Genomic DNA, 23,136 nt, shown 5'->3' with positions numbered 1-23,136 from the left:
ATATTAAGCCAGTAAATTAAGATGCTGTAGCCTACCGTTAGGCTATATCCACCGTCGTCTCTGAGAGAACGCGCCGTTAATGCAGTGAAAGCGCAGTCCGTTTCTGCTTTCACTTTCAGGGAATGAGCGCGTTTACATGCACGTTATTAACTCGATTATGCTGAATAAACTGACAATGCATGTGGTCATGTAAACGGATTAACCCATTTTCCTTTATCAGAGTCAAGTCATAAGTAAGTACCGATCGACTTTTAGATTTTTGCCTCTGATTTCTCCCGGCATTTAAAACCCGCGTTATTTGGGCTTATTGAAGTGCGGTGCGCATAAGTGAAGTGCATCCAGACAGAGGAGGACATATCGCAGACTCCGACTCTTTCTTGACCCAATGAATTAAAACGTGTTTTCATGATCTCGTGCAGAAGCAGCCTACAGTCAAAATGCTGCATCTGTAACGGCATGAGAGGATAATGTGTGTCCGTAAATTTCCCGCTGACATGTTGAAATATACAAGAATGGTCAGATACAAGAATGATTAGGATCTTTTTTTTTTTTTTTTTACCTCACTATACCAGGAAATAACCTGATTTAGCCTATTAATAAACACTCCACCTTTGCTAGCAAAATAGAAAAAGATTCTCATTTAAAACGTAGTAATAAAACAAGCAAATTGATGAGTAAATAAGCAAGTTAATAATCAAATAAGTAAGCCCCGCCCCCCTCGCGATAATATCGTGTATCGCCGATCTCACAGGCTGACGATAGGACGATATGAAAATGGAGCATATCGCGCAACCCTACTAGTGGGGACATGTTAACAATGCAAGATAATGCAAATGTCAAATAAAAAAAGCGTTTTCAGGATAAATAACGATCAAATAACGGCAAATATCGCGACGATTATTTAAAATTAATCGAGAGAGGCAGATATCATTATCGCGATTAAAATACAATTAATTGTGCAGCCCTACCTATACATCAACCTGCGTCATCTGCTGTACCCTATCAGAATGTGTAGGCAGTTACCAGAGGGAGACAAATCCCTAAGGCTACAGACTTTAGATCTGTAATTCATAAATGGGGAAAGAAGTTAAAGGAGGAAGAAAAAAAAAGGGAAGAGGAGAGATTTTTCATCATTATTTTTCATCAGCATTTGGGTCTTTACCGAAGGACTTCCTATTAAACACTTCCCTGAGGTCCTGTCTTCCTCGCATCTCGCCTCCTCTGCACTTGACTCCTCGAGGAAGGAGGAGCGCAAGTAGCCACCCTCTCCCTCCGGTCCTCAGACTGTGGCGGGTCTGAACCTCTTGAGGTTTTTAGACGGGGATCTGGATTGTTGCGGGATGTATTTCCTAAATGTTGCTAACTGTGCCCTCACCTCTCTAAACTTTCTAACCACTGTCTCAACAGATGTGCCAAAAAGTTCAAAGGGCAAGACTGGCATCGAGGAGAAAAAAAAAATCTTTCTCCCTGATGTCTGCCAAGTCCAGCCACAGATGCCTCTCTGTGACCACCATTACTGCCATCGAGCGACCGATAGCAGCAGCTGACTGTTTAGTGGTCCAGAGAGCTATATCTGTGTTCAGCAACAACTTTAGGGGACAGTCTCTGGCCCTGATCCAGATATTTTAGCAGATCTACCTGGTAGGCCTGCAACGCTGCCATTGTGTCCAAGGCCCCCCCGCCTGACCTTCTGCCACATACGCCCTTGCCATTGAAGCGCGAGGTGGTCTAGAGCGACCTGGATGACAGGGCAGGAGATTTCAAAGAGGATGACTTACCCTGGGAGAGATAGCTTGCAATCGCATCCTCACATATCCACACTCAGCTAATCCTTCCACATTCGCGTAGTTTGAATAATGAATTGGATAAATTTGGGCTGAACATGACTTCTTCCATGACTTCTCCACTTCAGGGTGAAGGTTGGGAAGGAATGGAAGGCTCATGGGGGAAGGGTGAACATAGAACAGGAAGCGCTCGTCCAGTCTACCACAATAAACTTTTGTTTTTCACACCCTCAAGCCAGATCCAATCTGACAGGCCAGGCCATGACCCCCAGCAATTCCCCGTATGTGGGGCTAGCAGGATGAGAAGACTCAGTACACACACTTTCCTCGCCTTCTTCAACCACATCTGCTTCCTCTTGGCTGAATGGTGCCAGCAACATGCTATCTGCTGGATCGGATGTCTCGAGAGACAACACACCCTGATCCAACAGATCGCTCAAGCCCGCGATCGAGGCGCGAGAAAGAGCTAGCCTTTTCTCTAACTTCTCAGCAATCCCCACCACTGAAGCCTTCGCTTTGCCTCGGCAACAGCGGGGCCTGAATAGGGACAAACGTGAACAGAGCTTCCTCGTTGTGAATTTATCACAATGGGTGCATTCAGAAACTTCATGCACTAAATGCTAATCCTCCTCTCCCAAGCAATAAACGCACAGGTCGTATGTGTCCTCAGGTGTAAAAAAACTGGGACACGGAGGTACATACTTCCTAAAAACGCTTGCTAGAATTTTCCATGATCATGTCTTCTCTACAAGCTAACAATACTAACAGCTGCTGAAGACAAAAAGCTGTTGACGTGCTACAGTAGCCCTCGTATACTTTCAGGCTAATGACGTCACAGACTGTTGACAACTAAACAGATTGCAGTGTTTTCACACATGCTTCAGACACAGGATTTGCTGATGGCGTCCCCATAGCGTCCAACCAAGACACAGTGTAGAGTTCCCATTCGAAAGAGAATTAGTTGTTTGTTGGATGACTAGTAAACCATGCTGACCCATATCTTTGTAAGGAATGGTATGAATCTGTTGAGTATGTTGTGCAGTGCACTAGATGACCTCAGTCTTTGTTTAGGGTGTTTCCTGAGGCATGATGGAGGTCTGCTGGAATCTGTGCAACCATGTCTGAGCATGTCTGTGTGAGGGGGGCATCCCTCAACATAAGGGCTGTCAGACAGGGCCATTTGTCTTCTAGCATTTCAGAAGATCAGATGATTCGGATAGAAGTTTCCGGACTCCCAGGACAATGTAAGGAAAAAAACCTTGGCTTAGTGTCCTGATGGCAAGAAGAACATTTTCCAAAATCTCTTTCACTCACTTACTCATTTCATTTGGCAAAAGTGAGAAAACAACAAAGATTTTTATCTGTAATTTAGTGGTTTATAATTTCCTTATGTGACGATTAATCAGGGAGGTTTCCTGTTCATCTGTGATAGAGGACCAATTTACGATGTGTACATTGGAGGGAAGTCTCTTGCTTTATCTGGGCCAGACATGTGACCAGAATCAACCTATGGATTGATTATGTATAGTTGTCACTGCCTATTAAAGGGTTATGAAACCCCCTGTTTCAGCACCAGTCAGTGCAATTATGCACAATTATGCATAATTAGTAAATTATGCAAATACATACATACCTACTTCTCTATTTGTCATCACACATGTCTATTTGTCACAATTTAATAGTAAGTTTTAATAATGTCTTCTGAAGAAAAGACACAAGCAAATGCTTTTAGAGTATACTTGACCATGCAGATTTGCAAAGAAGAACAAGGGTACAATAAATTGGTGAAAAACATACATTCTTCAGAGAAAGAGGCATTTAGCCTGTCTGGTTAATGTTCTTTAAACAGAAAGATTCATAAGAGTGTTAATTAGTGGGATAAAAAAATAATGAAATAACTGGTCATTTCTTTTAAGGTCATTGAACTTTTAAAAACAAGTTTGTTTAACTATATAAGCTGTAAAGCTGTTGAGTTGTCTTTTCTGCCCTTGTGTTACTTTTGCCTAAATTTTAGCCCAAGTTCTAGCTTATAATAAAATTACGGTTGCCTGTGTTACTGTAAACAGTCTCTGTGGGATTTTTATTTATCTCCCTTTTTTGGTCAGTATAGTGGACAGGAAAGCATATTGGGTCAAACATTTAACTTAACTCACTGCTGTGTGTGTTCATCAAAATGATCCAAATTGTGTTTTTAACCCAACATTTTTTGTTTACTAGTGTTTACTAGTTTATTTGATTCCAAATTATCAACTAATAAAACTGATTTAAATGATCAACTAATCATCATTTTGTCCTTGTGCATTCTCCTGCACTAAACTCTTGTACACGTGAGGAAAGAATGAGTTTACCAGAAGTTATATTACTATATGTATCAACCATACTAGGGCTTTAGATTCTTCTTTAAATTAGATTCTTTAGATTTAGGTTTAGATTCTTCTCTAACATGCAAACCATATGTTTTTACCTGTAGAATTTCCATGAGGGTTTTCACGTCAATGTATAATGTCTAGGGAAATCAAGTCAAAGTCAGTAGATCCCAACTGTAAATAAGATAATGTTTGATGTTTATCCAAGAGGCTTTATTAGTTATCTGGTTGGTGAGGAATTCACAGCATTTAAATTTATGCACACTGTGACCTCACAAGACCTCCTAATAGTTGGAATAACACACCTGCAGATGTGAATAGAGTCAAGTACTTGAGAAGTCAAGTACTGGGGTAGAAGTAGCTGTTCCAGCACAATGTAGGTGTCCTCCTTCACTCTTTCTTTGAATTGTGTTTCTCACCGGTGTTGGTATAGCTAAATTCATAAGATGGTTTGACTCACTCAGAATTCCAACTCCAAAAGCCGCCATCTGCTCCACACTGAGCCAAAATACGGAGTGACAAGTTTAGGCTGAAAGGAAGAGCCCGATACTGGTTTGCTTTGCCAAGAAACAACCAGACAAGTATACACCGCCTGAATGACAGGCTGAGTGTTCATAATAGAATCTCAAACTCAAAAAGAATAATAAATCATAGTTTGCAAACACACATAATTAGTTTGCACACATATATTGGGGACCCGTAATCTACGCACTGCCTCGGCAAATGCGAGATCCGAGCCACTAGATTCTTTATTGCAGTCTGCAGACCTGTAATCTATGCATCGCCTCGGCAAATGCGAGATCTGATCCACTAGATTTTTTATTGCAGTCTGCAGTCCCCGTAATCTGTGTTGCCTCAGCAAATGCGAGATCCGATTCCAATAGATCAGTGGTAGGCAACAGGCGGCCCGCGCCCGCAGCCAGATTATTTTGATGGTGGCTGGTTCTGAAATAGATCTGTCAAGACAGCAACAGTTGCTCACAATCACTTCGTCTTTGGTTATTTTGCCCTCAAAATAAAAGTACGAGAACATTTTTGCAGCAATGTTTTATTTTGAGATGAATTGAGAGCTTTTAATTTGAAAAGTTCTGGAAGACATTCCATAGAGTCTGTGGATCGTTTGGTTGCAGATAAGACACACCGGCTTTGCATTCACAAAACTACAGTAGGTAGGATGAACGAATAGATGTCTTTCCATTCTTCTTTGTATGCCCTATTTTCACTGTCAACTTTCCTCTTTAGACTCTTTGATAGTGCCATTTTCTCTCACCAGCTATCTTAAATGTTAACATCACTCTGCACACGACATAATAGCATACCTCCAGCACGCAAACAATAATAAAAAAAATGCAGTACGTAAGGATGCCAAGGAATAATTCTGAGTGTAAAAGTAGGCTATGTCAAATAATTATTACAATAAGTTAAGCTCCATTGTGTAACAAGCAAATTAAAATGATACACATTTATTATTCACAATATGGAAAGAGGAAATAAAACATAGTTCGTTAAGAGCATGACTCAAATATGCCATTGATGGACTTGTTGATGATTCAAGTTATTTTTATCCATTCCGCATCTCCCACATGTGTGTTTTAGCAAGGCGGTCTGTATTGCAAGTTGGTGAATTAAGATACTTGCCAGGTTACGTGTCACTACTGCTTTATTCATTTATCCAGTGTAAAACTCGGACACCGCCACACAAATGTGGCTTTTTGTTAATGACTGTCTTACTACAGGATTTAACACAGAGTAACAGCTCACTACCAAAGACACTAACAGTCGGTCAAAGGCAATACTAGTTGCATTTTTCATCAATTAATTTCTTAAATTATCCTTTGACTATGTTGTGGCCCGTCATCTAGTGGTGAATTTATTTTTTTGGCCCGATGCCAAACTTACTTGCCAACCCCTGCAATAGATTGTTTCTTACAGTCTGCAGCCCCATAATCTACGTGTTGCCTCAGCAAACGCGAGATCCGAGCCACTTTCTTTCCCTCAAGAAGAAAGCCAACAGGAGCGGAAAATATCTTTCTTACACGTCAGGAATTTTATGAATGGACACTGTCAGTCCCCTTTTACTAGAGCTAACGTGCGTGCTCTGTTCCCAAACAAACAACACATAAATTGCGTGTATCCCCACTCGTATTGTAGCGAAGGCAGGGAGACACACACTGATTTCACACGTGCTTTCTGACACATTCACGCAGTGCGTTCCCACAGCATCAATTATCGACGCAGCGCGAGTTCCCTTGAAAGGTAACTTTTAGCTTTAATCACCAGCTTTTGGACCTGGTTATTGCTTGAAGTTCGTTCTCTGTTCAGTATCTCATAGGGCATGTGTAAGTTGGTGCATGCCCTACTTACAGTTTGGTGGGTTTTGCAAGTCAAATCAATGATCTCTGCAACAGAAAAACACAGCCATCCTTTTATTGCCTGCAATGTTATCCTTTAGTTATTTGTTCTCATAATAAGGTAAATTACATTCAGTGAAGATACTGAGCTCTAGTACCCTCCCCTACTACTCCATGCCTGTTTCAGTGTACTGACAAATGCACCAAAGACACAAAACAATTGTCAATCAAGTACAGTTTCAGTTTTATTCAATTCAAATAGCACATTTCACTATACATATTGTTTCAAAACAGCTGCACTGAGAAACCTGTCTTAATACTCTGTGTGAGCAAACCAAAGGCAACTGTGGCTAGAAAAAAAAAAAAAAACTGAGATTAAGCAGGAGGAAGAAATCTTGAAAGGATCGACATTCATGGTGGCTTAAACAATTGTCTAGGACAAAGTAAAAAAAAAAATAGTTATAGAAAATTGGGTTACACTTTATTTTTAGGTGTTATTGTTACAGTGTTATTATTATATATTTAAGTACTGAGTAATACTAAGCAACTACATGTACTTACTATAGGGTTCGGGAAGGATTAGAATTCGGTTGAGGGTTAGTTGCATGTAATCATGCATAATTTACTGTTATTACTATGGTAAGTACATGTTATGTAACAAGGACACTGTAAAATAAAGTGTTACTGCAAATTGTAATGGTCACTTGTTGATTTGTTGTTAAATAAAATATAATAGTTGGTGATTGTTAGTTTGGAGCCCATCCTGAGATTACTGGAGCGATCCAAGCAGTGTTCAGGGAAATATCTTTCACTTGCTGGCTTACAATATGACTGATATTAGATACAGAGCTGCAAATATAGGTGTAGGTGGGGGATAATGGAGATTGTTAGCGGTGGGTCAGCTGAATCTGACCAGGACAGGAGCATATGAGGTAAAGTCAGAGAAAATAGTGATAATGTTAGTCTTAGTCCCTAATTATAGTTCACAAACTCTGTTATATCCTGAGAATAATAGTCGGGATTCCAGCAGACCTAACAATACAGCACAGTTGAGCGCATATCTATAAAAAGTTAGTTATATGGCTGGCTAAACCGATATGTCTAGACTTTAGCCGAGAGAGTGTATTCAGAATCTCAGGGGCCATAAAGGATAGAGGAAGAGATTGAATATATTTTCAACCTTACTTCTAACATGTGTTGGGAATAATTTAAATACAAAAGTATTTGTTACATTAAGGGGGAGTTATTGGGGTTCTGAGGAATCAGTACTTTAAATCAGAGCATTTAAATGCAAGTATTTTATAATTAAATTAAATTATTTATAATTGATAATTAAGTAAGTAACAGGCCACCAAAGTAGCTGTGAAACTAGATATTCTGACACTGTTTATGTCCTCTGGACATGGCAAGAACTCTTGACTCCTGCATCTCGAATTTACAAATGCTTGAACCTATTCATTATTTACATGCCACTATGATAACATGGTGTATAGGGACACTGACAAAGTGGCTTGAAATTGATATCTAGAGACATAGAGTCTAGAGACATTATATTAAAAGAAAATCTTGAAATGGTTGGTCTTATTAACATCTCGTTTTTATCAGAATTTGCAGAAGGACATAAGTCATCAAGGCTTTAAATGTCCTAAATGTACTCTTAGAAAGCAGTGAAATTACATCTAGTGTCAAGGACATAGAGCTGCATGTCATAAAAGTGTAAGCTAGTTCCTTGTAATATCAGCTGTACCTTTAATATCAGCTGAAAGATGCATATATAAGCAATACATTAAAGGGCCTGAGACAGAGCCTTGTGGCACTCCACACTTCTTAGGTTGGAGTTTGATGATGTATAATGTCATGGGTAGCACTGAAATTTTAATTTGTATTCAGAACCACAACAGCAGAATGAGCAGACATATATTTTCTGCTATTCTCTGTTTTTCAAGAGGTGTTTTAAATTAAGCCTGTTAATGATTGTCACTAAAGTTATGTAATATTCTAAAAAAATGGGATTTACTTAATACATGACAACGCTGTGTGCATAAAATAACATTGCAAATGCAATAACATACACTTCTTCTTTTTTTATCTAAAAGTGTTTATTTTTTGTTTCCAGAGATTTGAGATTCAACAAAATCAAGGATTTACAGCCAGGCTCCTTTAGGCGGTTGAAGAATCTCAATACACTGTAAGTGTCCATGTTTTTTCTAAAGTCTTGCCACCTTGTAAAACTTACTCTATGATATGATTGCTGTTTTTGTTATTGGCATTAACTTGCTTTTTTGGTTTCATGAAACCAAATTAAACAGAACTAAACATTTTGGATCATGTACATTTGTTTGACACATGTATTATGCATGCCCATCTGTTTTAATGTCTTATTCATTTCTTTCCTCTTTCTTTAAGCCTTTTAAATAATAACCACATCAGAAAAATCCCAAGAGGAGCCTTTGAAGATTTGGAAAACCTCAAATATCTGTAAGTTTATGTTTAATTCTGATTTGACTTCTTATGGAACAGATTTGGTTATAGATTCTATAAAAAGTATAGATAGAAAGTGTGGAATGAGAGATACTTTATGCATAATAGTGTGCCAGAGTTGAAGCAGTAAAGTAATATTGACTCTTAAGTACTGTTGATTTGAACAGTTTATATTGACTCTAAGTACAGTTGACTCTTTAACCACTGACTGAAGGCACATCATAAAGTTTAAAAGTACATTATTGTAGGTGTTGTATGATAAAACTTCCATCTTCACCAGTTTTACACAGTAAAGAGTTGAGGTCATGGAATGAAGCTCTCACACATATGGGGAATGTAACTGTCTGCACTGTGAAATTATCTGTCTGACGGCCCTGACCCAAAAGTGCAGAGATCAGACGGAGATGGAATAATTGCTCTCTGCTTAGGCGTTGCACAGTTCCTGTCTTTGTTCGTCACAGGGCAATTCGAGAATCTCAAACTTTATTTGTGGTGAGAGCAGCCTGTGTTTATATTTAAATAGTCACTTGTATGAAATGTTTCACACCTGGTTTTGCCTAGATAAGGAAAGATCTAAATTCAGCTGGTCAGATAATACAAAAAGAGTAAAGTACGTGTAGTTGAATCTCATCAAACCTCTCAAGAAAATGCCAGGCTCATATTTCACCCCAAAATTAAAGTAAATAAATATATAAATTTTCCTTAAGAAAATTAAGTTTGTTTTTAGAACCACCAAGATTTCAATTTGGCATTGACATTATTTTTTAGTTGTCACATCCATCCCCTCCCCTACAACTTATAACTGTAATGCGAAAAAAGTTTTTAAATCAAAAAGAATTTAAGACTATTGGCATATCACCAATAGCATGAAAAATCCAGTATAACAAACCGATAGTTATTCCCTATTCTCTTAATGAGTAATGGGTGTGTTTTGGGCGTAACATGCAATAAACCAATCAGAGTCTCATCTCCTATTCCCTTTAAATGCCAGTTGCGCTCGCACCATGGTGGATTCTCTATTTACATGACGGAATTTGATAGTGGAAAGACCGAACGTGTCTCCAGAGCGCAAAAGCAGACCATCTACGGGACAAGCTGGATTCCACCATATCTTTATGTAGGCTACACAATAATAATCTTTTACATTGTAATCCTTTTATTTTAAATATTTGGCATGTTTGTGTGCTGCTGTGCATCCCTGTGTGTAATAAGCAGAGTGTACGCGTGTTGTGGACCCGCCTATAGGCGCACATTACTAACGCGCTCATTAAATAACAACAAAAAAAACTGCGCCATTGACTTTAGACCAGGTTTCTGTCGGTCAATTTTCAGTCGCAGTCTATTTCTGTTGCCTCAAAATAGCAACGCGCCAACAATCCACCAGAACACACCTTGTTTTCAGACCAGCAGCCCATGGGCGCACAAATGGATGCAAATGCATTTGCTATTTAAACAACATGGCGCAGGATGTGAAAATGATAACTGCGTCGGGCTGAACCTAGCAAAAAACACACTAGTGCCGCGCTTGGCGCTGCATTGCGCCGGGTGTAAGATAGGGCCCTAAACCTTGTCATCACAATCTATTTTAATGGAAAAAGTTCAAATAAGTGATCAAGTTACAAAATATCAGGAATCAGTCGGTAGTTGTTTGTTAAAATCGTTGTCGTATTGGCCAAAAAATGGTGCATCCCTAATTTTTACTAATGACCCCATTATAGCAATAATATTCAGTTGGCATATTTGCAGATTCTTAAACAACTTGAACAGCTCTCATAACTAATTCTCATAACTTAGGTTTGATCACGTTTTGCACTGTTTAATACTAAAGAGAAGTGTTGCTTATATATGAAAATCTTGCATATGTGTATGGAATATATACATGTGTATGTATGTATATATTTACATGTGTATGTATATATGCTGCAGCACATATTCTCTTAGCATTATCATTGTAAAACTGCTTTGGAACAATCTACATTGTTAAAAGCGCTATATAAATGAAGATGACTTGACTTGACTTGACATATACTTCCTGTGGGATGGTATCATCGTCCTCAAGGTCAGTGGATCATGTGGTTTATGTGAATGAGCCCTCGTTCTCAACAGCCCTCTGTCCCTAGACAGGGAAACCACAAACATGTGTTCCTGTTTCCCACAGGCCCCTTCTGTGTTACCAATATGCAGTCAATATGCAACAATCTCCTGTTAATTTAATTCTTCTTTTATTCCTTCATTATATGATATGACAAGTTTATTTTGACCTGTTTTCTTTTTTCTGTGAGTGCATGTGTGTGTGTGTGTGTGTGTGTGTGTGTGTGTGTGTGTGTGTGTGTGTGTTGACATTCAACCCTAACCCTTGTGATATCCCTGAATATTTCTTCCAGCTATTTGTACAAGAATGAAATTCAGGCGATCGACCGAGAAGCTTTTAAGGGGCTCGTCTCTCTAGAACAACTGTAAGTGACCCTCTGCCCTGTCTAAGTTTCCTTTCCATGTTAATTCTGGCTATAGTAACCAAAATGTTTGGAATAGTTCTCCAAAAATGAAAATTGTCATCTCTTGAATAAAAACAATTTATGTTCCTCACACAAAGCTATTGTATCGCTTCAGAAGACTTGGGGGAAAAAAAAATTGTATGGACACTATAATGATATTTTTATGGTGAAAAATGCAATATAAGTCCCAACTTATAGCAATTGCATTGAAAATAACAACATTCAAAATTGATCTTTTTGTATTCCACAAAAGAAAGAAATTCATATAGGATTGGTGTGTAAATTATTGCAGAAGTTTTTATATTTGGCTGAACTATTTTTTTAAAGGTATGGTGAAAATTGATCCGTGTTTTACACAAAGAAATTTGATAAAGCACAATGCCAAACTGGGGAGTGTAAATCCTAAAACAACATAACATTTACATGTAGATTTTACAGAGAACCTTCCCTTGGGATTAATAGCACATATTTTCTTGTATTGTTCCACTTTTTTAGTTATTTAGTGATATCTTCTAATATGTCAGGTTTTGATAACATGTTCATAAACTTCTCACTTGCATCTGGCTAGAATGCAGATACTGATGTTTAATATATATATATATATATATATATATATATATATATATATATATATATATATATATATATATATATATATATATATATATATATATATATATATATATATATATATATATATATATATATATATATATATATATATATATATATGTGCCAGGAAAACATAAGCACATTTTACAATCACTTAAAGTATTTCTTATTACTCTCCATGACCTTTTGTTTCTGATATTGTTATCTTCATTTAAACCCACAGCATATTAAACTTGTAGCAAGAGCTATTTATGATGTCACAGAGTTGGAATTTTGTTATCACCTCGTTCATATTGTTCAAATCAACATGAAATGAAACTAAATTGTGTTTGCTTTGTCAATATACGTCCCTGGTCTTATTGTGCCTGATTGAGCGGTGTACATTATTTTAAAGGTGTCATATGATGCTTTGTTTTCTTTTTCCTTTAGAGTGTAATTTAGCTATTTTTTCATGTATAAGATCTGCAAAGTTAGAAAGCTCATAGTTCCCCACAAAAGGGATTTATTCTATATAACAGAGCTGCAGACATTTATCTGTTTGTGTATACAATTGCTTTAGAAGCCTTGGAAGCTGAAGCTCACGGTTATGGTGAGAGTTGTTACATTTCTGACACGTGTTGAAGTGTTTGGCCAATCAGAGCGCACTGGGTCAGCTGGCCAATCAGAGCACTCTGGAGTTTTTGGAAGGAGGGGCTTTGTAGAAATCAGAGCGTTTCAGACAGACTGAGAATAGAGGTGCTGCAATAATGTACAGTATGTGAAAAATAATGTGTTTTCTGAACATTAAAACATGTTAATCTATTCTTGTACACCTAATAAACAAAATAATGACCTTATAAAATAGCATCATATGACCCCTTTAAAGAAAATTAAATAATGGTCTCCATTCTGGGATGGTGCACAATACATTTTCAATGATAAAATCAAGTCCTGTCCTATTATTTTTATCTTGGTAAAAATACACAAGATTATGGAAGGTTCTGTGTTAACAGACATTAGGCACAAAACATGCTGTGTAAATAACATGTTCAAAATGAAGTAAAAAATCTGTGGAAAAGCATTAATAGTGTGTTTGATCTAGATACCATGTTAATGGGAATTAAAACATATGAATCTCTCTCACAGATACCTGCACTTCAACAACATTGAGTCATTGGAGCCTGAGTCTTTCTCTCATCTACCCAAGCTTGAGCGGCTGTGAGTTTTGCATGCATTTCAAACCTCAAATCATCAATCATGTTTATCATGTTTAGTCATGATAACACAATACTAGTAATAATAATAAATTAAGTAGTGACAAAATGTTCAAAAATGTTGTCATTTTAGTTCATCATGGTGATTGACCAATTCAGTACTGGAGTTTGTAAGCCAGAATCTACTGTGTGGTGAAGAAGTGAACATGAATATAATCTGCATCTGGATGGTGATTAATGAAACTAACCCTCCTGTTATTTATATGAGTAGTTGTGAACAGTAATGTCATCCCTGAAAGTAACCCCTTCTGTCCTGGTATAAAGCAAGAACGTCCCTGTGGACCTTCATCTTTGCATCTCTATTCCACAGAGCATATGCATTACCAGTCAAATGTTTGTGATAATTAAGATAAAAAATAAAAAAAAATCGTATGCTCTCCAAGACTGCATTTAAAAATATATTATAACAATGTAATATTATTACTATTTAAAATAACTGTTTTCCATTTGGATATATTTTAAATTGTAATTTATTCCTGTGATGCAAAGCTGAATTTTTAGCTCATTACTCCAGTCTTCACTCTCACATGATCCTTCAGAAATCATTCTAATATGCTGATTCAATGCTCAACAAACCTTTCTGATTACTATCAATGCTGAAAACATATTTTTGTGGAAACCATGATACGCTACCATTCAAAAGTTCAGCAAGGGCGCATTAAATTGATCAAAAGTGACAGTAAAAACATTCATAATGTTACAAAAGATATCTACTTAAAATGAACACTGTTCTTTTGAACTTTTTATTCATTAAAGAATCCTGAAAAAATTAGTTTACGGTTTAGTTCTCAAAAATTGAAATAAGAAAAATACTTTTAATATACTAGCAAAACTCACAATGATAAGGTGTGTTGGGTATTTTTTAGTACATTGATATACATTATACAGAATACTAGGGTATTCTGAGTGGTTGCTTGGTACTTTAGTTATTTACTATCATAATATTCAAAAGAGCCCACCCTCAAGCCTCTATGATATTCTGGCCTTCAGATATCTGGTCCCTCCTTAAATTTAAGTCTTAATGATTTGGTACTACTTCAGTTTACGGTACTTCAGTTGCTCCCCATCCCAGTCCTTCTGCTATGCACAAGGCCGCAGACTTGGCAGCCATGCTTGCCCGGGCCGAGAGGCATCATGCTGGAGTGGAATCCACTGCCCTGTCCCGAACATTCGTGGCTGGATTACTGGTATCTGGGCTCAGAAGAGCTGGACTCGAAGCGAATGGCCTCTTGGGCCTTTCTTCCCGGAAGTGCATGAAGAGCTGACAAAGTCGTGGAAAGCACCTTTTACTGCCAGGTCCTGCTTTGCCAGCTCTTCCACCCTCACAACCCTCGACAGTGGGGCAACCAGGGGGTACACATAGGTCCCACAGGTGGAGCATGCAATTGCGGTGTGTTTATGCCCGTAAAAATGCAGCCACCTGGTCTCCCTCACAAACTTTATCACTTTGTCTCTGACAGCGAAAGGCTGCCTCCGCTCTGTATCCTATGGCCATCCTGCAGGTCCATCAGGCCAAGGCACTAAAAGAACGGCATGAGGGTATTTCTGAGCCGATATTGATGCAGAAACTACGTTCGGTGACCGACTTCGCCCGGTGACTGACTTCGCCCTATGGTCATGGCTTGGGCTGTTAGCCAGGTGATATCCTTCATGGCGGTCCAGGAACTCCATCTTCTGGCTCATCCTTGCTGAAATGAATGACGGCGACAAGGTTCACTTTCTTGATGCCTCCATTTGGCAGTCAAGAAGCAGACGGAGGCCAATAGCATCTTGCCTAAGTGAGATTCCACCTACAGGCCACTGAGGTCCCACACCCCATCTGCTCATCACCAAGGGCCTCTAACTGTGGCAGCCACACCAGCTACTCCACAGTCCGAACCCACAGCCTGGGCGCAGCGTCGAGCCACCCACAGGAAAGCAAAGCCACCTGTCCTTCAGGTGAGCACCAAGAACTTGAAGAAGGCTTCAAAGTGTCCCTGACATGGGCGACCCAGGTATGGTGGAAGCTGCTCTTTCCCAGGAGACGTACTCCTCAACCCGTCTCGCTGGCTCATCAGGACAGCCAGACTCAGCTATGTGATTCAGTTCACCAGGTGCCCGCCCATATTCACTGCCGTCCTTTTTACCTCGGTGACAGGCAAAGATGCCTGGTTGTACTTGCCCTGCGGAGGTTTCGGCCGTTGATTGGGATGGACAACATGGTGACAGTAGCCTCTATAAACCGCCAAGACTGTTTGCGCTCATGTCGCAACTCGCACGCCATCTCCTCCTTTGGAGTCAGCAGCGACTGAAGGGCCACTCACATCCCATGCAAACTCGATCGCGCAGGACCTACCACTGAGACTTCTTTTCATGTGGTGATTCATGGTCTATAAGATGGAGGGAATGAGACATTAGCTGCGTTTCCATTAAAGATTCGCGCAAAACTTTAGTGATTTTTTTTTTCTAAATATCGATAAAAAACTATTGCAAAATGACGCCGTTTCCATTAACCAATGTTACGCGACTAAAGCGTCATTTTTTTCCTCCCGCGATAAGTCATTCCAAAAATCATGGCAACGGACGTTGGTAAGTTTATATATATATCACAGCCACGTACCGCACTAGACATTATTATTAATGGAAGGAAACGTAGGCGTGTTATCCAAGCATTAATGGCAAGGAAAGACCCTTATACTGTGTCTGTGAGCGGCACATATGAGGTGTTTCTGGGTTTTTCTCACTCATTTCTGCTCCGAGGACTTGATTGTGGCATTTCTTTGAGGTTTAGAATCCAGTATTTCTGTCATTCTTTTGTCTTTTATGAATTCAGTAAAGAACTCCGTCTCGTATTCTGTCCAAACACACCACGCCTTCTAAGTCAGGTGACCTGTAAATGCGCAAAAACTGTTTCCATTGCAGTTTTGCGAAATATTTCTTTTTCGAATTGCCTGAAAAACCACCTCATACGAGCGTAAAAACTTTTTTGCGATAAATGGGAGTTTTTGCGAAATTGACGTGTTTCCATTGAGCGTATTTTCAATTCGCAATTTCAATTTGCGCAATTTGAAGGGTAATGGAAACGCGGCTATTGTTTCCCTCCTACCACAGCACTGAACTACCCGCTGAAATGACCTCAGCACAAGCCTGACTGAGTAGACGCATACCATCTCCTTTTATACCCGTATGTCTGGGGGAGTGGCATATGCAAATTTCACTCGCCAATTCTCATTGGCCTTTTCTCAAAATATCAGAGGTTTTTGCGACCTCTAGTTACAGTACAAATCGAGATAACATCATGTCCCTCCAGCAGTTAACTAGGTTACAATAGGTACGCTACAAATGTCAGGGCCATAAAAACTGATGCATCGCAAATAAAATTGTAAAAAAAAAAAAAAAGCTTAGCTTTCATGATCCCCCCCAAAAGAATTTGTCAGATCACCTAAAACACAAATATCACATTTTCCTCAAAAAGAACAACAACAACAACAATTGGAGTAGATTTCAAAGTTTAAACAAATGACTTATTTTATGGCATGTGTTGTGTTTTTCCTGTCCTGGTCACAGATTATATATGCCTGATTTTGAATCTGTGCGCCTCTCATTGATATCTACTGCAGGTTTCTTCACAACAACAGAATTACTCATCTTGCTTTAGGAACCTTCTCCCACCTGCAGTCCATGAAGAGACTGTGAGTATTACTCAAGCTGACTTTATTTATGGATGGGTAAAGCATTAGGTTGCTCAGAGACTGTCTCTTTATTTGTTTATCAATTAGATCTTGAAAAACTCAAAGTTGGTTGTGTTCCACTTTAGCCACCAAAGACTCGGCGCAGTAAAAAGTCACACCTGAAAAATCCAGAGTCCCAAGTGCTATTCCGCCATACATTATAGTTATCCTTTTTACCCGCTTAGAAAAGCGCCACGTTTTATTTTGTGTCACCATACTTGATCGTGTAACTACTCGTGTAACTGTATTTAAATAGGGAAAACGTGGAGGTGTTTGGTCGCTTCTAACTTCATCTCTGTCTGGATCCTAATGAATGAACTGGGCTAAGCTAAGTGCTATCAAAGTGTCGCCGCGTGCCAGAGCGATTGAGTGCACGCACTGAGACGAGAGAGATATGTATCAACTCGTCTTAGTTAAGAGAATAACATAGTTTAATATGAAAAAACGGTGGAGTGTTCCTTTAAGGCCAGCGCATGATTTTGTTCTGCTTATTCTAAGCACATGCTGCAGTTTTGTCGTTTGCCGCTTTAAATGATCGAGCTCTGAAAACAGGATGGATTCTGATTGGCTGTCAATGTTTTTATTGTTCATCAGCCGGAAAAAATCTTTTGGAAAGGGATTCCAACAATATAATTATAGTTGTGGTGTGGTCTCTGCTATTCTTTAATATTGAGAACTATTTTTAGAACTATATCTTTATCGTTATAGTTATCATCCTTGGTGTGAAAGGGCCTTTAGTGTCATAACTTTAGATGAGGATGTTAAAAAGTCATTTTTGAATATTTGTTAAGAGGAAGTTGTTTATAATTTTAGGCGTTTAAATGTTTTGATGAACTAAATAACTTAAAATCTATTAAAGATCAGTGCAAATTTAGCTGATTTTGGATTGGTGTTCTAAAAAACTTTTTATCAACTGATCTAGATAGTAAATCTTGTTCTGCAAAACCAGGGTTAACATTTGAGGTACACTTACTGCAGGATTTACAAAAGTGTATTGAGTGTTGCATTTCACAGAATGAGGATTACCATCTTGACTCAAACACACCAACTTAGCTACAAATATATCAACGTTGTTTTCCGATTTGCTACAAGTGTAAATTTATGCTTCACAAAAAAATGTAAACTGTTTTATTTTAACCAAAGAATTGCCTTAATTTTATTGAGATTTTTGTGTTTGTGGGTGTTTTAGGCGCCTCGACTCAAACACGCTGCACTGTGACTGTGAACTGCTGTGGTTGGCCGATCTGTTGAAGCAGTATGCAGAGTCTGGGAACGCTCAAGCCGCAGCTACTTGCGACTATCCAAGCCGTTTGCAGGGACGCTCGGTCGCCACTCTCACTGCAGAGGAGCTCAACTGTGGTGAGGCCATTCACGCACATAAACACACTTCACAAGCCAATGTACTCGTTCTGTTCAAATCAAAATGATCAACAGGCAGTAAATTGTTGCAATATTTACAGTATCTGCCCCCATTCACCACATCCACATTATTCTACTCCATGGGACCCACTGCATGTCTTTGAACATGTTAGTCATCATAATAAAAAACAGATGCTGATCTGGTTTTGTGAGCTGGATTATGGAGTGATTTCCCAGATGTATCATTGTTCACATGCTACGCCACCTCCTCGTCAAATGTTTGAGGGAGTGAAGGGTCAAGCGTAACTTTTCATTTCAACCATCTGTGAAACAAATACAGGTCATCTCAACTGGGCTTTTGTGAGATCAAAATTGTCGACTGGGAAAAAGCCAGCTCAGATTCAAATATTGGGCTAATTACCAGTTCAGTGTTCACTGAAAAAAAAAAAGCAAAAAAAAAATCTGTTAAATATATGGTAGAAAAGTAAATAAGGCAACAGTGGGTGCCTGAAATTCATAGTAATTTTTTTTAACAATGTTTCAGGCAGTTTTTATTTTTTATTTCAGTTAATATAGTTAATTTTTACTTATAGGTTATATATATATATATATATATATATATATATATATATATATATATATATATATATATATATATATATAGGCCTAGTTGTTGTTTTCAGGTTTTTCAGGTTTTTCAGGTTGGTCTAACAGTAATTTTCAGGTAAATATCTGTTTGGATTTGACAATGTTTTTTTGCAAATAAAATAATAAAATGCTCATTAGGCATTTTCTCAGAGCAGAGTTTCTCTCAAACACAAGTACTTGTCTCCCATTTACAAGCTCTGGGATTCTTAAGAAATCTCAAAAAGAGCTCGCTGGTCCCGAGTCAGCAGATTTTATTTCTCGGTTTAGAGATGGATTCAGTGCAGGAGACAGCTATGTTGTCAGCACAGAGGGCAGTGGATTTTCACAGCTGTCTGTTTCTGCTGGGCAGGCCAATGCGTTTCCTAACAGTTTTGCAACTGCTGGGGCTTATGGCCTTATGATAGCAGTCGTTTGGCTGGGTCTCCTCTTCATGCGTGCGTTCCATCACTGGGCACTAAGCAGTGGGCTGGACGCTATACACACCATTTAAACAGACGGGTGACGATAAAGCCATTGTGCGTTCAAGCTCTGATCTCCTGGGGAAACCCGGACCTGTTGACCGAGGGAATTCCCCTGGGCGGGGTTTTGTCATGTGAAGTAGTGACGAAAGATGCGTTACAACATGGATTGGGAGCTCTGTAAGAGGGGAGTGGTCGGCATTGCTGAAAGAGCGTCACAAATTATTTGGAATTGCAGGCGGTTCTTCTGGCAGTGAAACACTTTGTCCAGCACTTGTAGAGCAAACATGTATCTCTTCTCATCACAGCAGTGGTGTCGGATATATACACAGGCAAGGGGTTACTCGCTCTCCTCCCCTGTTACAATTGTCATGGATGCTCTTTATATGTGGCAGCGGACATTTAGCGTCACTCAGGACAGTGCACGTCCCGGGCCATCTAATGGCGCTTTTGCACTGCATGGTACTGCTCGTACGGCTCAGCACAGCACGGCTCAGCTCGCTTTGGCTCGGTTTGCTTTTCCACTGCAGTTTAGTACCGCTTCAAAGTGGGTTGGATTATTGACTGATCTTTATAGTTGTTGAAAAATGTTTTCATTCCTGGTCGCCCCATCCAGCTCTCGCTGGATCCGCTCCTCGGCTACCAACGAGAGGAATGTCTGCACCTTGTCTACTGACCACGATTCAGCCATTTCGTTTCTCAATTATTATTATTTTTTTAAATTGTGCGAACAAATGAAGCTGGCTGTTGCTGACTATTTAAATCTAGCAGATTCAAATCAAATCAAATGCCACTGGTAGTGATTTTTCTTTCTGACCAATCAGTGATCTGCAGTGTTTACATGTCACATTTTAGTATAGTTTTTTTAGCTTGGAACCTCAACCGAGATGGTACTATTTAAGCGAGGCGTACCATGCAGTGGAAAAGTGCCAAAAAGTGAGCCGTACCGAACCGTACCATGCAGTGGAAAGCACCATAAATGGTGGAGCAGAATTGCTGTCCAGGGGGGGGGGCACAGGTCAGAGAGTGGTGTCTGCACCCTCGGATGTGGCGCAGATCTGGGATCGGTTCAGTAGGGCTGATGTGGATCTTTTTGCATCAGCAGAAAACACTCACTGCCAGCTGTTTTTCTCGATCACGGGCAGGAGCACTCGCTGACCCTGTTTTATGTGTTTACGCAGTTGGAAATGATACAGCCCATCCTGGACAGGGTGCAACGGGAGGGTCTGTCACTGATTTTGGTGGCTCCTTGCTGGTCAGCGAAGACATGGTACACGTTGCTGTCAGGGACACTGTGGTGTCTTCCCCTTTCCAGAGACCTGCTGTCCCTGGGCAGATTCTGCACCCTCAGCCAGAGCTGTGGTCTCTATGGGCCGACCCTCAATCAATGTTGTGGCGACAATACAGAGCACTAGGGCGGCACTGACAAGGGGGCTTTATGCGTTGAAGTGGCGCATGTTTGAAGCTTGGTGCAGGCGAATATCTTTATCGCAATATCAGTGAAATCCCGTTTTCAGGGATATAAAATGTTTGGAGGAATTCTTGGAAGGTCAGGAAGTACAGGAAGGTCGCTCCCATTCCACGTTGAAAGTTTATTTTGTGGTCATTTTGGCTCGTCATGAGGGCATTAATGGTGCTGTGCCAATTCCAAACCCGCTTGCCTTATGGTTCCATAAAGGGAAGTTCCTCTTAGGCCCGTTACAAAATCACTGGTACCGTCGTGGCACCTGATTGTAGTTCTGGAAGCTATGTGTGAACCTCCGTTTGAGCCTTTATAATCCTTGGATTTAAGGATGCTTTCTTATAAAACCAGCCTGGCGCTGGCATCAGTGAAACACGTTGGTAACCTCCATGTGCTGTCAGCGCATCCCTCATGCATCCAATTTATGTTGGATGGGTCAAAAGTGGTGTTGCATCCTAACGCGGTGTATACGCCTAAAGTCATGTCGGGAGCATATAGTGTGCGCTCGTTATTGCTGCCTGCCCTGTGAAACATCTCTTTTGACTCAGAGGAAGATGCTTTGTGCTTTGTGTGCTCTTCTCACCAGCTTTTTGTATGCTAACCTGATCCGTGTGAAACCACTATAAACATTGTCTTTCGCATGTTTATATAGTGTTTATATAGGCTATTTCTACAGAAAATGAGAGTAAAGGGTTGGCTCTGACGGTAGGGGTGTGTGCGCACTCAACGAGGTGCATGGCGACGTCTTGGGCATTGTTTAGAGGGATGTCTTCGGAGGATATTTGTGCGGCTTCCAGTTGGGTTGTTCGTTCGATTTTACAGACTGGATGTCACGGCAGCAACGGTGGCTCAGTTGCCGCTTACTGCAGGGGTTTTAAACTGGGAAAATCACTTGAAAAAGAAAAAGGGGGCTGTGGCGGTGCTGGTCCCATACGTGTAGTTCAGCAGACTTTGTGGGGCGTGAATATATGTCCCACAGTCCCACCGATTGAACGGACTGATTGGGAACATTGAGTTATGCATATAACTAGTTCCCAGAAGGAGGGGAACGAGGTACAACACTTCTGAGCCCAGCGCAGTCAGAGGCTCGAAGGAAGAGCTGGCCTGAACGAGGGAAATGACGAAGGTCCGCCCAAGTCGGCATGCGTTATTGGCCTTTCAGTGAATTGCATGAAAGCGCAATATCCCATAGTCACATGTTGTCACCTCGTATCCCTCATTCTGGGAACACTAGTTAAATGCATAGCTCAACATTTTTCACTGTAAATTATATGGTAAATCAGGTTGAACCGAGTGTCCTTGACACCTGAAAATATTATACTCAGTTGAGTTAACCTCTGAACGTGCAGGTTGACGCCTAAGAGTAGCTATTCTTACAGCATAAATAAAATGCCTAAGGATGCTAGGACCGCTCCCTCGGGTTTCACACGCTCCCTCTGCGCGCGTCAACGCGGACAACGACGCAAAAGTATAAATGAAAACCAGCGCGTTGCCTATAGCATAGAGGCTCCGGCGTAGGTCCGACGCAGAAGTATAAATCAGCCTTAACCCGCTCCACACTATTGCTTGGTAGTAAGGTCTCTAGTGTTTTTATAGAATAGGAGCATGGCCAAAATGACATGATACATTACATAATTTCCCTACAATTTGATTGGTTCTTAATAGGCAAACCCTTCTGTAACTAGGTAGAAGCAAACTCTGTTTTCTTGATTACTTCATTGTTAATCACAAGTTTTTAAACATAGACATCTGTCTAGTTTCACTGTTATTTATACACTCACACACTCAGTCACGAGTTTTCGACCAAAGGGTTTGGAAACATTTAAGATTCAAAAGCATATGAATGTTGTTCCTGCAAGAAAAATAAATGTTATGATTAATTAAAAAATCCATCACACTTCCTAAGACCATATAATTTACATTATTGTACAGTAAAATGGCATATAATGTGATGTTAAACCATTTGCTTCTAGTTTTCTGTTATAGTATGGTGAATTACAGTTAACCAATTAACAGGTGTTTACTGTAGCATTTTATTTACATTTTATGTTCTGTAAAATTATTTATTACAGTGCTTAGAAACTAAAGCCTCTTATAATTTCAAGTAGTCAAACTACTGTCAAATTACCTTTTTGAAAAAAGTAGTTCACTACATTG

General features: G+C 39.7%; 1 protein-coding gene across 2 annotated transcripts in view; it reads left to right on the top strand.

Moving 5' to 3' along the window:
• The window catches only part of pxdn (peroxidasin), a 121,008-nt gene that overhangs the window by 28,751 nt on the left and 69,121 nt on the right, over positions 1 to 23,136 (top strand). For both annotated transcript variants that reach the window (XM_081347627.1, XM_081347626.1), the window contains exons 2-7: positions 8,618 to 8,689; positions 8,908 to 8,979; positions 11,367 to 11,438; positions 13,215 to 13,286; positions 16,942 to 17,013; positions 18,242 to 18,411. In XM_081347627.1, coding sequence (XP_081203753.1) covers positions 8,618 to 8,689; positions 8,908 to 8,979; positions 11,367 to 11,438; positions 13,215 to 13,286; positions 16,942 to 17,013; positions 18,242 to 18,411 — 530 coding nt within the window. The remainder of the gene's footprint in view (positions 1 to 8,617; positions 8,690 to 8,907; positions 8,980 to 11,366; positions 11,439 to 13,214; positions 13,287 to 16,941; positions 17,014 to 18,241; positions 18,412 to 23,136) is intronic.

This window comes from Scardinius erythrophthalmus (genome assembly GCF_964197995.2).
Source record: "Scardinius erythrophthalmus genome assembly, chromosome: 19".
Lineage (NCBI taxonomy): Eukaryota > Metazoa > Chordata > Actinopteri > Cypriniformes > Leuciscidae > Scardinius > Scardinius erythrophthalmus.
The sequence above is the reverse complement of the archived record's forward strand: the minus strand, read 5'-3'. Positions and strand labels throughout refer to the sequence as shown.